Genomic DNA, 12,951 nt, shown 5'->3' with positions numbered 1-12,951 from the left:
AGAGGGACCTGAGCAGGGCAGACACCTGCTCCAGGTCAAGCTATTCTGACTCTCCCTGGAAGCTTGGGGCTGGGGCTTTATTGCTGGTTTGGTAACATATAAACCAGGGAGTGGGTTGACCGGGTGGCTCAGTTGTTGGAGCATTATCTCCTACACCAAAAGGTTGTGGGTTCCATTCTCGGTCAGGGCACAGACCTAGGTTTCAGGTTTGAGCCCCGGTCGGGGTGTGTACAGGAGGCAACCAATCGATGTTTCTCTCTCTCTCCTCCTTCTCCTCTCTCTAAAATCAACAAAAACATATCCTCAGGTGAGGATAAAAACAAACCAACCAACCAACCAACCAACCAGGGAGTTATCATCAGCCATATTCTGCAGACCATATGGACTAAGGCATTTTTGTGCAGGGAGAGATCAATGAAGCTGATATCCAGAGAGCAGAGAGCAATGAAGTGGTGGGGAGGGAGGGAGGGAAGGGAATGGAGGGAGGGAGGGAGGGAGGGGGAGGAGAAGGAGAGGCCGGGTCTAGGCACACTCCTAGCTCCTGTGTCCTACCTCCTGAGTTCTGAGTGCTCCCTGGGGGTGTATGAGCCCCTCCTGCACCATAGCCTCGCATTTAGCTTATGACAGTTTCCAAGGGTTCTATTCCTTGAAAACAAGGAGTTTCTGGTCATTAAAATGGTGGGGTCGGGCCCCAGTAGGAGGCAGATAAAAAGTGGCTCTTCCTTACTGCACTTTGGGAGCAGACCCCATGTTTTCTTCATAAAAACACAATTTCCAAGCCCATGTATGCCGGCCTCACAGCAAGTCCCTCCGTTTATATTCAAGGCGATGAGTGTGCCTTTCCTGCCAGTTGTTCCAGACTTGTTTCTGCCCAAACAGCCTTTTATGATGATTAAACGAAAGAAACAAAATAAAGCCCACAGCCATTGCTGAAGCCGATTTCTGCCTGTGCCCACGTGAGGCAGGCAGATGACGGGAGAAGGGCTGCTCATTTTGATGAGATCAAGGAGGACGGGGAAAGAGGGGTGGGCATCTGGGAGGCCAAAGTGGCTCATCCCAGAGCAAGTGATCACCAGACTGAGCAGAAGGAAAGCCAGTGCTGGGACCAGAAACCGTAAATGAGCCCCCACACCTAAGGTGGGTGGTGGTGGTGCCGTCACTCCTGGTCACCCTCAGGCTCCTGACTGGTCCTGTCCTGGCACCTGATGGGTGGGAGGCCCGTGAGCAGGAGCACATGGCAGGGACCACCATGGGGAAGGGGTGCTGCTGGCAGCCCCATCTATCAATAGTGGGGGACATAAAAGGTCAGGTGGGCAACCACCAAACTTCTGCCTGGACAGGGCCACTCTTGAGAGTCAGCACAAAGGCAGCTGGACAAGAGGAGTAACCGGGCATGTGTGTGCCGCCCCCAGTTCCCCATGTATGAACCGAGCGGCACTGCACAGCCAGGCCCTCCGGCCAAACGGGGAAAGAGAGCTGGCCTCACGCCTCTTGATACAGTCTCCGTCTCCCTGGCACAGTCTGGTGACCCAGACAAGGGCTACATGTGGGGAAGGATGCAGCACAGCTAACACAGGTGCTAACACAGGTGCAACAAGCCACGGACGAGGCACTTGTGGGCGGGGAGTGAGTTATCGGCCACACGTGGGGATGGGGTGGATGGTCAGGGGTTGGGGGAACATGGGGTAAGGTTAGGGTGGAGTGGTTTGCTCTTAACCTTTCGAACTTTCTGGACCTCTGCTCTCCATCTGTATCCCATACAGGGTGTTCCTGCAGTGCCTGGTGGAGGGAGAGAATTTGGTGGAAGGAGCCAGTGATGTACACACACATGCAGACCTGGGAAGGCTGCTAAGAACATGAGTGGGCAGAGGAGAGACAGAGCCCCTGGTAGTGAGTCCGCTATGATTGGTTGATCATCCAGATGAGCTGCGAGCCCCTCTCTCTCCAGGATGGGGTTCTCCCTGCACCCTGTTCCCTCCTGGCTCCTTTATGACTCTGAGTTTCCACTTCTGTCGCTTGTACTGCCTGGAATACAGGAGGAGGAAAGAGATGACGGAAAGAAGAAAGGCATGCGTGGCCAAGTCAGGACAGAAAATAAGAAATACAGAGAGTGCTCAAGCTAAACACAAAAGCACAAGAGAAATGAGAGACACCAAAAGATGATAATAAAATAATGAGAGCAGCTAACTGTACTGGGTGCCAGAGACCATAGTGATATACAGGTATTCTATAAACTTTACAATGCTCCCATTTTATAGAAGAGGAAACTGAGACTAGAAGAACTAAGCCCTTGGCCAAAGCTCAAGTCACGGCCAGAGAACAAAGCTGGTCACAGCTACCCCATCACTGTGCTAAGTGGGGAAGGAAGGACAGCCAGATCTGGGGGCTCCGGGGCCTGCCAGCCTAGAGATTTTTAGCACTCAGCCAGTAAGTATTATGAGGATAGACCACCTCAAAGCGAGCTATTCCTTTCATAGGAGAGTGCCTCCCAAGTCAATCAGATGAACAGAGATGCAGACGTAGTGCGAGTAAAGTAATAGAGTGGTTTTCTGTGTATAAAATGGTTCGTTTTCGAGGAGTCTGTCAACCTCATTATTCCTTCAACAAATTCCTTCTAGGCCCAGGATGCACAAGTAACCCCAGGGAATTTAGGATTTAAAATAGCATCATCTGCATACAAGGTGGCAAAGTACAAAATTATTGCACAAAATGAGGCACAACTTGAATTTGCCTCCAAGAGTTTTGTTTCCAGAGCCGAATGGTGGCTTTTCCTAGACACGCTTCCCAACGCCAGGACAGTAGCTATGGCCTCAGGAGCAGGACTGGGGACTTTCTGGAAGAACGGAGAGGGAGTTCCCACCCTGGGCCTGCTGGGTTGGGGGCTTCCATTCATCCCTCTTGATGAGGTACCTGGGGCAGCCAGCGGACCGCTTTTTAGCTGGGGGAACAGTCTTGATGGGGCAAAAATTGCTGTGGGTGAGGCATTAAGATTGGCAGATGGGAACCTCTGCGAGGAAGCCGCTAGATCAGAGTCCTGACAGGGCCTCCTGCGGCTCATTCACTGATCAGCACGACAATGTGACTACTTGTCCCTTTTACTGAGCACTGGCTTTGTGCCGTACACAGAATGCCTGCCAGTAACAACCCAAATTACAAATTACGGAAGTTTCAGGATAAAGCCTATGAGAAGTCAACATAAATAAAATGTTTGTGTTTTACGTCTTAATTTTACGCTAATTCCAAGCAGATGGCAGGGGCCTTCGATGGGAACTTCCTTTCTTCAGGTCTGTTCAGTGGCCTGTTACTAAAAAACCCTGGTTTTAGAACAGCGGTTCTCAACCTGTGGGTCGAACAACCCTTTGGGGGTCGAACGACCCTTTCACAGGGGTCGCCTAAGACCATCGGAAAACACATATATAATTACATATTGTTTTTGTGATTAATCACTATGCTTTAATTATGTTCAATTTGTAACAATGAAAACGCATCCTGCATATCAGATATTTACATTAGGATTCATAACAGTAGCAAAATTACAGTTGTGAAGTAGCAACGAAAATAGTTTTATGGTTGGGGGGTCACCACAACACGAAGAACTGTATTAAAGGGTCACGGCATTAGGAAGGTTGAGAACCACTGTTTTAGAAGGTTCTTCCAAAGACAATGGGGGTGGGGGGATGTGAAGAGAGGCTGAACGAGGATGGAGGGTGGGAAGGGCAAGGAGTGACAGAGGGAAGCACTGCTCCAGCTCCAGCCACTCATTCTTTTTTTTAAAAATATATTTTATTGATTTTTTACAGAGAGGAAGGGAGAGAGATAGAGAGTTAGAAACATCGATGAGAGAGAAACATCGACCAGCTGCCTCCTGCACATCTCCCACTGGGGATATGCCCGCAACCCAGGTACATGCCCTTGACCGGAATCGAACCTAGGACCCCCTCAGTCCGCAGGCCGACGCTCTATCCACTGAGCCAAACCGGTCTCGGCCAGCCACTCATTCTTAAGGACAGTGGCACCAGCAGTACCATTGAAAGCCACAACCGACTGACACAGCCACTCAAGGGCCTGCTGCGTCTCAAAGACACTATTTAAGTGGCGGAAGAGCACTGCTCCTGTCTGGCTCAAGCAGCCTCTCTTACAACGGGTCTGCTCCCCGCTTTTACGTCTCTCAGTAGCTGTAAGTAAGAAGTCACGTGGAGCAGATACTGACGTTTTAAGCGAACAGTTAAATAGCGGTTGGTGTTTTTCAGTGATAAAGCAATTGATAGCGATCTTGTTGCCAACAGGACTATTTAAGAAAATAAGACTCAACTATCTTTTTGTTTTAAATGTCATTTCCCATTCATAGACCTAAGACTAAAACACTGAAATTAGTTTTGAAATTATCAATCAACTGTCTGTGCTCATGATGTTTTTCAGACAAGCTAAGGTCATATATGTATATATATATATATATATATATATATATATATATATATAGAGAGAGAGAGAGAGAGAGAGAGAGAGAGAGAGAGAGAGAGAGAGAGGCTGCCCCATGCAAACACACCATATAAGGCATAACTCCAATTGTCTCTGAAAGCCAGAAGAACTGGGATTTTCAAGAGGAAGGGAAAGAATTTGCAAGTCCAAGAGGATCCACCCTCCCACCCCATGGTAGTGTACCCACTAGATGCAAAGGATCAGGATTTCTGCCCAAAGTCAGAAAGATTCCTTCTTAAGGCAACAACATCAATGAGGGTTAAAAGATAGAAAACAGGAAAGGAAAAAAGCAAAAAGCCATAAAAGCTTTTTATACCTCAAATTAGACCTGCCACTACTCGGTGGTGGGAGAAATGTCAAGAGCCCTGCAATGCAGCTCTTCCCCCTCAGGCTCAATGCGGAGGGCTGAACTATTCCAGCCCTCATTCAGTTATAGCATGCAGAGGCCGAGCCTCTCGCCTTCCAAAAACAGAAGCACAGCGAACGCACCACAGCGACGCGAACGCAGATTTAATAGACACACATTTGTCCTCATGAAGGACCAGAGAGCAGCAGAACAGAACAGCTTTCCTGGGCCAGCTCCCACAAAGGGCTGTGCCGGTTCCAACAGCCCCCAGGCTGCCGGCCCTAAAGGAAAGGAGAGTTAAAAAAGGCAATTCACAATTAGCTGTTCCTGCCTCTTTCATCCTGGGTCTCCCTGCTCTCCAGCCTCCAAATCGTCAGCCCCTTTGCTGGGGCAGAGCCTCCAAGGCCACCGGCTCTAGAAGCACCAAAAAGCACCAGCCTCCCCCGCCAGCCTTCTTGGAAATCACTCTAGGGCAAAGGAAACTAGCCATCATTTCCTGATGGCAGGCCACAGCCACCAGGGCCGGTCTGAGACGCAGATAGCCGTGTTCCCAGTTTGTAAATACACGTGGGAAAACCCAGTTGAACTCCCACCAACTCTCTGCATCTTTTTGTTTGGTCTGGGGAGCAGGATCAAGGCTGCGACCCCAGGGAGCTTGGCCAGGCGGCCGGGGTGCTGCCCGCACGCAGAGGACAAACAGAAGCGACTGGGCGGTATCGGCCGTCATCGCCTGCTGTCACAGCTGTCTGCACACAGACCAAAGGAGGGACGACAGAAGACAAAACACAGAATGTGAAACGGGCCACTGTGCCCACTTGCTCGGAGACAGCACCGTTCTCGCGGCTACGCTGCGTGGAAAAGTACTGCCCGGTGACACCAGGTCTCAGAGGCCACCGGCGGGGCACGCTCTGCTTTTCCTTCCCTGGACACAGCAATCTGAAGCGGGAATGGGCCCAACTCTGCAGGACTCAGTTCATGTGCACAGAGGTGTTTCCAGGCATCCCTCAAGCACAGGCGTTCTGAGGTCGCCCATGAGGTTAGATCCAAAGCAAGTAGCGACATGCGGGGAGCAAGGGGCAGCCGTCGAGTGACTTTAGCACAGGGGTGGGCAAACTTTTTGACTCGAGGCCCACAGTGGGTTCTTAAACTGGACCGGAGGGCCGGAACAAAAGCATGGATGGAGTGTTTGTGTGCACTAATATAACTTCAAAGTAAACATCATTACATAAAAGGGTACGGCCTTTTTTTCCAATAGTTTTATTCATTTCAAATGGGCCGGATCCGGCCCGCGGGCCGTAGTTTGCCCACGGCTGCTTAGCATCAGAGACTAGAAGGAATCAGACACTGTCCTGGTCCCTCGCCCGCTCAGAACAGAAGAAAGAGGCAGAGGCTGGCTTACCTTGAAGTTGTGCGTCTTCTCATAGTTGAAGTGGTTGTCGTTGTGCGTGAGGGCGGCCCTCCTGACCAGGGAGGAGATCTGTGGACAGGCAAAGAGTTTGAGAGGGGGCCAGAGAAAGCCGCCCTTCACGCCCACCTTCACGCCCCAGGCCACGGCCAGCAGCTCCTGCCGCTTCCTGCCCGGCTTAGGCTTCCGAACCACGGCACACTTTTTCTCATTTTCCAGCCACAGCTCCTGGGAGAACATCGTGTGTCCCCCGTGGAGCTGGGGAGCGGGGGCTTGGGGAGCGGTGGCTAATGTTAGGCAGCAGATTTGAGGCAGCTGCCTCTGTCCCGTCTGCAGTGGCCTCGGGCATGTGACCTGGAAGGGCCGGATTGCGGGATGGAGCGGCTCTGCCTCTGAATAAGGACGGGCCTGTTTTGTGCTATTTCTTAAGGCCGACGTGTGCCTGGGACAATAGCACATTCATGTGCACAGCAACCCCCAGATGCCGCAGCCAGGCAGCCACTGAAGAATCAATGGAGGAGGCCGGGGCAGGCGGCTCTATTCCTGGGGCCACGCACACTGCCAAGGAGAGGCCTCTCCTGCTTGCTAGCCCGTTTCACACACACACACTCACACACTCACACATAGACATTCACACACACACACACCACCACACACACTCACTCTTACACACACTCTCACACACTCACACATAGACATTCACATACACACACACCACCACACACACTCACTCTTACACACACTCTCACACACTCACACATAGACATTCACACACACACATACTCACACACCACATACACACCACACACACACACATTCACACACACACTCTCACACACACATTCACACACACGCTCACACACTCACACACACCCTCACACACACACACACACACTCACACTCAGACATTCACACACACTCACACACACACACACTCTCACATAGATATTCACACACACACTCACACAAACCCTCACACACACACACACACTCACACACACACACACACACTCTCACATAGACATTCACACACACACTCACACAGACATTCACACACACTCACATACACACACACTCTCACATAGACATTCACACACACATACACATTCACACACACACTCACATAGACATTCACACACATACACACTCACACACACTCACACATGCACACATTTACACACAATCATGCACGCACACTCACACACACAACTAGCTCTGATGTTCAAAGCCTGAGGCTACATCTAATTATTTTGGGGCTCCGAACCCCATCCTGGGCTGAACTTTAAACCTTTAAACCTGATGATTTTTTAATTATTTGGGATCAAGCTTGAGTGTCTTTTTAAAAAGAAATCTGCTCCAGTACTTGAAAGTCCACTTTTCATTCACATGCACGCCTTAAATTAGAGCAGTCTGAGTGAAAGTCCACTTTTCATTCACACACACGCCTTAAATTAGAGCAGTCCGAGCAGAACGGGGCAGGGAAGAAGGCATAGCTTTCAGCTGTGAGGTTTACAGCCAGAATTTCAAAACAGGAGGTAGGATGTCTGCTCCAGGATAACCCCAGTCTCTCTTCTCCCGCCAGCAACAGGCAGCCCCCCCAACCCACACAGACCGCATTCCTTAACCCAAACCAAAACATCATAGTTGCTTTTCCTTGAAATAAGACATCTTCCATGTTCATTCTGTGAGTGCACAAGCCTAAAGCCTTCCTTGCTCTTCAAAAAGCATCATCTATTTGATGGTCTCTCTTAGGGCCATGGTTTTTTGGTCCCTGATCTATCTGTCCACTAACAGAAGTGAGAAAGTCATTACGTCTTGGGAGAAGTCCTGATCTGTTGGCAAAGTTTAATGCAGCTAATGCCAGGCAATAAAATCAATGCCTTTGCAACTAGAAAGCGAGAAGAACATAGATGGCTGGACCATTACATGGATGGATGGCCCATGGATTTCAACCCTTCCTCTACTGCAACACGGCTCCATGTTCCAGCCCCTGCAAGTAGCTTTGTGGAGAGTAACAAAAGATCAATCATTTCCTATGGAAGTCTTTACTCCTGGCCATCACACTCATTCCAGCTTGGTTCAAAAGTGAACTCTCCCATTTCATCCTCTGTGACCTTCAACAACAGCCAGTGTTTATATTGAGCTATGGAGCAGAATGACTTATAGTGTGCTAGACAATCTTTAGACTGTGTTGCATGCACTTACTCATTTAATTTCAGCTCATGTGTATGAGGAACTGACTTTTATTCCCACTGTTCAGATAAAGATATTGAGGCACTGAGAGGTGAAGCAATTTGCCCAAGAACATGTAGCTGGTTTAAGTGGCTGAGCCAGGACTAGAACCCAGAACATGTGTGTCCACCACTCAAGTTCCTGAACACCAAGTCCTGGTGCCTTAGTCAGCCTGTGGTACCACATCCACCAACCTGTCCCACCAAATGCTTTATCTGAAGTATTGGCCAAGTCTTCCCCTCTTTACCATGCTTGCCCCACAATGACTCAGACCCTTCATAGCCCTCTGGTCCACCGGCACACACAGCACAAGAATCTTCTTAATCCAGTCACTGCTCCACGTGCTCAGAAGATGCCAATGATTCTCCATGACTTACCCATGCCCTGGTCTGCCCCAATCTATCCAGCTCATCTATTTCCCTCCACCCCCTCCACAAAGCCTACCAAACATCTTCTCTGACATACTCAACTTCTCACCTCAGTAGCTTGCCCTGTCCTGTAGAATATTCCAGCATCATTTCAACATGTCTACATTTTCACCAACATTCACATCCTAACTAAAGTGCCCCCTTCTCCAAAAAGACTTCTCTCACCGAAGGCAAACTCTCTCCTCTGAAGTCCCATTGGGTTTCCCCACATTTTCCTTTTTTGTGCTTATCACTTTCTATCTTCTAGCGGGGTGATCTGTAACAGGTTTGGTATCCCTGCAACACTGAGAACTCATTGTGACAAGCTCTGTGTCTAATTCACCGTTTTCTCCCTACAAGGGTGTCTAATAAAATTCCTTGCCATGGTAGCACTGACTAAATATAAGTTGCCAGAAAGTACCTGTACTGTATAGGAAGCCAGAGTTGTGAAGAAAGGTGTGCAAAGGTGTATGGGGTGGAATCTCCTGGCCCATCCTACAATCACCCATCGCGATGCTTTAGCTTCCAAGGACCTGAACCTCCAGGGGTCTGCCCTCCTGATGGGCTCCACTGGATTCCTTAGCCCTCTCTCCCAACTTGAGATTGCCCAATCTCAAAGGCCATCTGCCCCTCACAAGATTGAGTGAAGGCATGGCACACCTTGGAAAGGCTTCTAATCCTTAGCCAACAGGCAAAAAGACAGGAGGGAGAAGGGTCTCTTGCCAAACCTCCACGGCTAGCAAATCAAGAGGCCTTCTGATGTTGAACCATTCTGTGGAAGAACAGATTCTGTGATCTGAAAAAGGCTAATTATATGGATTCATGGTTTTAGAATCTGATAAAATAACCCTTTCAATGGAAAATGGGCCAAAGGGTCTCCTTTTCCTCTTGGTATATGGGTGATTGAATACAAGGGGATTTAATGTTTTCTCTTGCATCACTGCCTTTACTTATAACAAGTAATTTTTCATTTCTCCTGGTGACAGTGATTTCTTTTTCAGATATGTGCTCAATAGAATTTACCCAAACACAGGACACATTCAGACGCGTGGAGGAACTAGACACTGTTCATTTAAAGTGTCTCTTTGCAAGGGACCAGAGTGTTGGTTCCTTGAGAAAGCATTATTGTGAGGAGTGTGGGTGACCCCAGATCACCCTCTTACTAAAGGAAAAATGATTACAAACGTCTCTTGGTGAAAAGGACCCTCTTCAATAACTCCACCACACAGAGCTCATCTTTCCAACCTTCTCCAGGACAGTGCCTGGGTTTCTTCTCCATCCCCCACAATGACTAATACATCTTCTTATATGCATGAACAGCTGCTAACAGTAGCTTTTCTAACAACATTTTCTATCTGACCTATTTTTAAAAATCTATACATTCATTAGATCAGGGGTGGTGAACCTTTTTTCCTGCCAAGGGCCGTTTGGATTCTTATAACATCATTTGTGGGGCCACACAAAATTATCACCTTAAAAATTAGCCTGCTATATTTGGTCAAGCATTTAGTTAACTCACCCCTAATACCTTGGCAGGGCCAGACCAAATGATTTCATGGGCCTCATATGGTCTGCAAACCAGACATTCCCCACCCCTGCCCTACATGAAGCACATTTCCCTAGATGCTCTGTTTAAGTCAGGGAGTCTCAATTTTGGAACTATGGACATTTGGGGCCAGATGATTCCTTGCTGTGGGAGGCTGTGCATTGCAGGATGTTTAGTGTCTCCCTTGCCTCTGCTCACTAGATGCCAGTAGAGCCCCCCAACTATGATAATAAAAAAATCTCCCCAGACATTGGCAAATCTCTCTGCTGGGGCAAAATTGCCCCCAGGTGAGAATACCTGGGTTAGATGGATAGCACAAATATTTCCTTCTGATAAGTCAGGTATTTTATGAAGTACTTTGAATATATTAACACATTTAAGATTAATAACCCTATGAGGGAGGTACTGTTATAATTATCCCCACTTTACAGATGAGGAAATGAGAACTGAGGGTTTAATCAGTAGTTCTCAACCTTCTGGCCCTTTAAATACAGTTCCTTATGTTGTGACCCAACCATAAAATTATTTTCATTGCTACTTCATAACTGTAATGTTGCTACTGTTATGAATCATAATGTAAATATCTGATATGCAGGATGGTCTTAGGTGACCTGTGAAAGGGTCGTTCGACTGTCAAAGGGGTCGTGACCCACAGGTTGAGAACCGCTGGTTTAAGTGATTTGCCTAAGGTTACATAGCTAGTATGTGGTAGGGCTGAGTTAGAACCCAGGCACAGCTAACTAATTGTATGCCCTCTTCTCCAAGAACAAGTGTCTTTAATTTTATTGTGATAAAATACACATACCATTCACCATTTTAATCATTTTAAAGTGTACAATTCAGCAGTTTAGTGGCATTAGGTACATTCACACTCTCTAGTCCCCGAACCCATCACCCCAAATAAAACCCAGTACCCATACCCCTCCCTTCAGACCCTGGAAACCACCAACCTGCTGTCTATCTCTGGATTGGCCTATTCTGAATATGTCCTAATAAGTGGAATCACACAACATATGGCCTTTGTGTCTGGCTTCTTCCCCTTAGCATGTTTTCAAGGCCCATCCATGCTGTAGAATGCATGAATACCTCACTGCTTTTATTGCCAAAGGGTAATCCATTGTATGCATAGAACACAATGGATTTGTTCATCCGTTCAGCATGTGGGCATTTGGGCTGTTTTCACCTTTTGGCTGTTGCAAGTAGTGTTGCTAAGAACATTCTTGAACAAGTGTTTGTTTGAACACCTGCTTTCAGTTGTTTGGGGTGTACACCAAGTCTATGCTTTTAACTACCCTCTAAACTGCCTCTCATCCAAATAGCGTTCACATTAAAAAATGTCCAGGGGTTCGACGCCAGGATTATTGTCTTCCCCATCGTCAGCCTGTGCGCGGCTGGCAGGGCTGGTGTCCCTGTCTGGTTTTAAGGAGGAGACTTGCGTTCTCCCTGGCGTCTCTTCCAAGGCCTGCGCTGCTTCAGATACTTTCGGGAGCAGGTGGGGCTAGAAATAAATGGTGAAATAAACTCACCACTTCCCTCTCCCATATAAACTAGTGGCCCAGCACGCGGAATCACGCGCGGTAGCCTGCCGCTGCTCGCAGCCCTGCCCACCCACCATCCCGCTGCGCTCACAGCCCCGCCCACCTGCCTGCTGCTGCTTGTGGCATTCGCCACCCCGCCCACCTGCCACGTGCCTTGCGTGATTGGAGCCTATGGGCTGTGGGGGAGGGACCGAGAGGTGCTCATTGCACCTCATGGTAACTGGTCATTTGGTCGTCCTGGTTGTCATGGACACTGGCTTTTTATTTATATATATATATATATATATACACACACTAGAGGCACAGTGCACGAATTTGTACATGGGTGGGGTCTGGCCCCTGCCCCCTGTTCGAACTCCCGGTTGAGGGGACAATTTGCACATTAGCCTTTTATTATATAGGATGAGGTTTGGGATTCTATTTTCCATGGCCTCCCGCTATCCTTCTTTCTCTGATTGGAATCCTGAATCCAAGAAGGAATCAGGTAACCAGAAGGCAGTGGGAGGCTGTCAGCTGAGGACAAGGAGGCAGGGTTGGGTCCGTGGGCAGGAAGCCATGGCAAACAGAGCCAATTGGTGACTGCAAACGTGCAAAGTGCCCAGGAGAGAGAGGCAAGGGGAGAAGGAGTGAGCCTTCCCTCTGTGCTGACACTAGAACCTAGGACCTGAAGCCAAGAGGGGACCTCAGAGGTTCACCAATGGCCCCTTCTCCATCCGGCTCAGGCAGGCCCCTCTCTGGGGATCATGACATTTTGCCTGATTAGGACCAATTTCCAGAAAAGGTGATTGACCATCCATCTGCAAGTCACCTGCAGACTTCAATAAATTCTGGTTCTGCGTTTTAAGGAGGACTCATCAGTCCCTGGATGGTGTCTCCCAATGCTACACAAAGAAATCGATATCTATTCAAACACAACCTGTGAGCATGCTTCTATTCATGCCCACCCCCCACCCCTTTCTCAATGTGCCACTGAAACCTCCACAGATGCATAAGCCTAA

General features: G+C 48.6%; 1 protein-coding gene across 2 annotated transcripts in view; it reads right to left on the bottom strand.

Moving 5' to 3' along the window:
• CHN2 (chimerin 2) overlaps window positions 1-12,951 on the bottom strand; it is a 228,516-nt gene that overhangs the window by 16,713 nt on the left and 198,852 nt on the right. For both annotated transcript variants that reach the window (XM_081102278.1, XM_081102279.1), the window contains one exon: window positions 6,225-6,302. In XM_081102278.1, coding sequence (XP_080958404.1) covers window positions 6,225-6,302 — 78 coding nt within the window. The remainder of the gene's footprint in view (window positions 1-6,224; window positions 6,303-12,951) is intronic.

This window comes from Myotis nattereri (assembly GCF_964212035.1).
Source record: "Myotis nattereri genome assembly, chromosome: 11".
NCBI classification, from domain to species: domain Eukaryota; kingdom Metazoa; phylum Chordata; class Mammalia; order Chiroptera; family Vespertilionidae; genus Myotis; species Myotis nattereri.
This window is presented reverse-complemented; position numbering and strand designations above follow the sequence as displayed.